The 2,500-nt window shown below is 35.3% G+C and overlaps 1 protein-coding gene across 1 annotated transcript in view; it reads left to right on the forward strand.

Moving 5' to 3' along the window:
- The window catches only part of LOC113808531 (probable ATP-dependent RNA helicase DHX34), an 8,622-nt gene extending 7,293 nt beyond the window's left edge, over positions 1–1,329 (forward strand). Inside the window, exon 4 of the mRNA XM_027359958.2 lies at positions 1–1,329. This exon is cut by the window's left edge and continues 357 nt beyond it. Coding sequence (XP_027215759.2) covers positions 1–1,093 — 1,093 coding nt within the window. The 3' untranslated portion in view covers positions 1,094–1,329.
- Positions 1,330–2,500: the final 1,171 nt, after the last annotated feature.

Genomic DNA, 2,500 nt, shown 5'->3' on the forward strand with positions numbered 1-2,500 from the left:
CCAGAAACAACTCTCCGAGATTTACAGGAGTTGCAAAATACATACACTGAAGGATATTATCATGATGAAAATTATAATATGTAGTGGACTCTATCCCAATGTAGCAATTGCTGATGAACATAATAACTATAAGCCTGGGAGTGAACAGTTATTTCACACCTTTGCAAAGCCTTTTACTGTTCTGCATCCAAACAGTGTTTTTTCAAGCCAGCCTGAAGTTCTTCAGATCGCTGATTCTGATATAATTGAATATCCTGGATTCAGTCTACGAAATCCTCTATGCTCAAAGCACCAATTTCTAGTGTATGTGTCTTTGTTGGAGACAAACAAACCCTATCTAGTTGATTCAGTGAGGGTTCCTTCAGCCCAGTTGTTATTGTTATTTGCACAAAGCATTGATACCAATGCAGATATGACTGTTATGGCTTTTGATAATTTTATTGAATTAAAATTCCCAGATGCCATGTCTGCTCAGAATCTTCTCTTCCAAGCTGTTCAGTTACGGTCTAAGTGGAAATATTTGTTGGACTTAAGAATACAAATTTCTAAGCCTACAATTGACAATCGGGATCGGTTAATTACTGATGCTAATAAACTAGAAAAGGACCTTTCTGTTGGATTAATTGATTTTTTCTTAACTGATGCACTCTATGCAAAGAGAAGACTTCTTGCTGCAGACATAGCAGTGCTCCATGTGGGACCGGGAGCAGGAGACTGTATATTGAGTGGGAATCCATTTAGTAAGGAGGCAAGTGAAGTGTGCCAAACGAACAATACGAAGGGTGGGGTGGATCTTACAGAATACCTGACTTACAACAGCCTCTTTGATACAGACTGTAGTGTCACGACTATCACTTCTTATGATACAGTCTGTCCTTATTGTGACAAGGAATTCCATGTTACAACTTTAGGGCGTTTGTCACACATGTCACTTTGTTTGGAGGGTTTACTCCAGTCTACTGAAAATGTGGAGGAGGAAGAACAACATAAAGGCGATGATCCAACGAAAAAGAAATTCTTTTGTGATGTTTGCCAGCACACCATGTGGTTAGGTATTAAGGACATTTTCAAACACAAGAAAATTTGTAAATAGCTGCATTTTGTAAATGAAAGTCTTTTTTTAATTTTTTCATGATTAAAAAAAAAAAAAACATATGTGAAATTCATATTGTGATGGCTAGATTTTTTATAATGAATATTTTAACATTTCAAGTATGAGAATTGTAAATTAGGTTATATATGCTTTGTTTATGATTATGTACAAAATAAGGTTTTTGTTTTCTGAACTCGTGTTTATACAAATATAAAATGAAGGAATACAGAAACTTTCATATTGTTTTAGTAACCTAATTTAAGTTTATAGTTTGTATATGACATATTGTATGTGTATGATTCTCCTTCGATTCAGAAACAGAATTTTATACTATTTTACGCTATTTTCATTATTGTGTTGTTTTTTGAGGTTACAATGTCTTCAGTTCTAGCTATTTTTTGTGTGGATTAACTCTGTAGTACGGTTGCCAGAGAAGTTATCACTGTTTTCCTGACTGATTGTGCATCTTTATTGCAGAATTTATTTATCAAACTACAGTCACAGTGAGGACTTGTTGACTAAAAGGATCATGTCATTCTCACTGTAAGCTTCCTTTCTTTAAGTTCAGAAACATTGATTCTGTTTGGAAAGCTTCTTTTTTAAAGTTCAAGCAATGGAAGCATAGACTGTCCAGAAAAAAGCTACAATTTTCAAAGATAATGTAAATCTTTGATACATCAAATCACTACAAATTTATCAAAAAAATCCTACATCAAGTTACACTTGTCTGTGGGTTCTTTCACACTTCGTAAAACTACAAATATTTTACCAGTGCTACGTTCTAATGCATTCAAACAGTGGCATCACTTTTCAGTCTTATGATGGAATGCGATAATACTATTTTAAAGAACATGGGTTGCATTAAAAAGGAAATGGTACCTTTCAAGTAATTGTAAATATTTTTTTCCAAGTAATAAAAAAATGTAAAAATGAGTGAGCAGAAAACTGAAATACAACCACCATCTGATGAGAACACTGGGAAATCTAGCTTAAACTGCACAGAACTTAACAATGTTGATACCACTACTTCTTTATACATGAGTGGCCGTTCCTTTTGATCGGTCATAATGGAATGTGTTCTCTTTAACTCTTAACTATCATCTCGCATTGTGAGTTGAAATGTTTGGTATGGTGAATTGTGCGCATATGGTTTAAGGCAGACAACCAAAGCACGTGTTGAGCTGGTGCAAACAGATGGCTCCAACCCGTGCTCTCCTCTCCTTTTCTGTTTCATCTCTTACCTATAATTCTCTTTACATTATAATGGAATCTAGCAGATCTACAAAGTAGCAAAAGAGGGTCGGAATAGCTTTCGTCAGACAGGAATTCAGTAACTGCAAGATGGGAAGGAATACAGGAAGACCAGAAGCAGCCGTGAGACGGGTGAAGAAAACTGCGCTTGCCTTC

This window comes from Penaeus vannamei, chromosome 5 (assembly GCF_042767895.1).
Source record: "Penaeus vannamei isolate JL-2024 chromosome 5, ASM4276789v1, whole genome shotgun sequence".
NCBI lineage: Eukaryota > Metazoa > Arthropoda > Malacostraca > Decapoda > Penaeidae > Penaeus > Penaeus vannamei.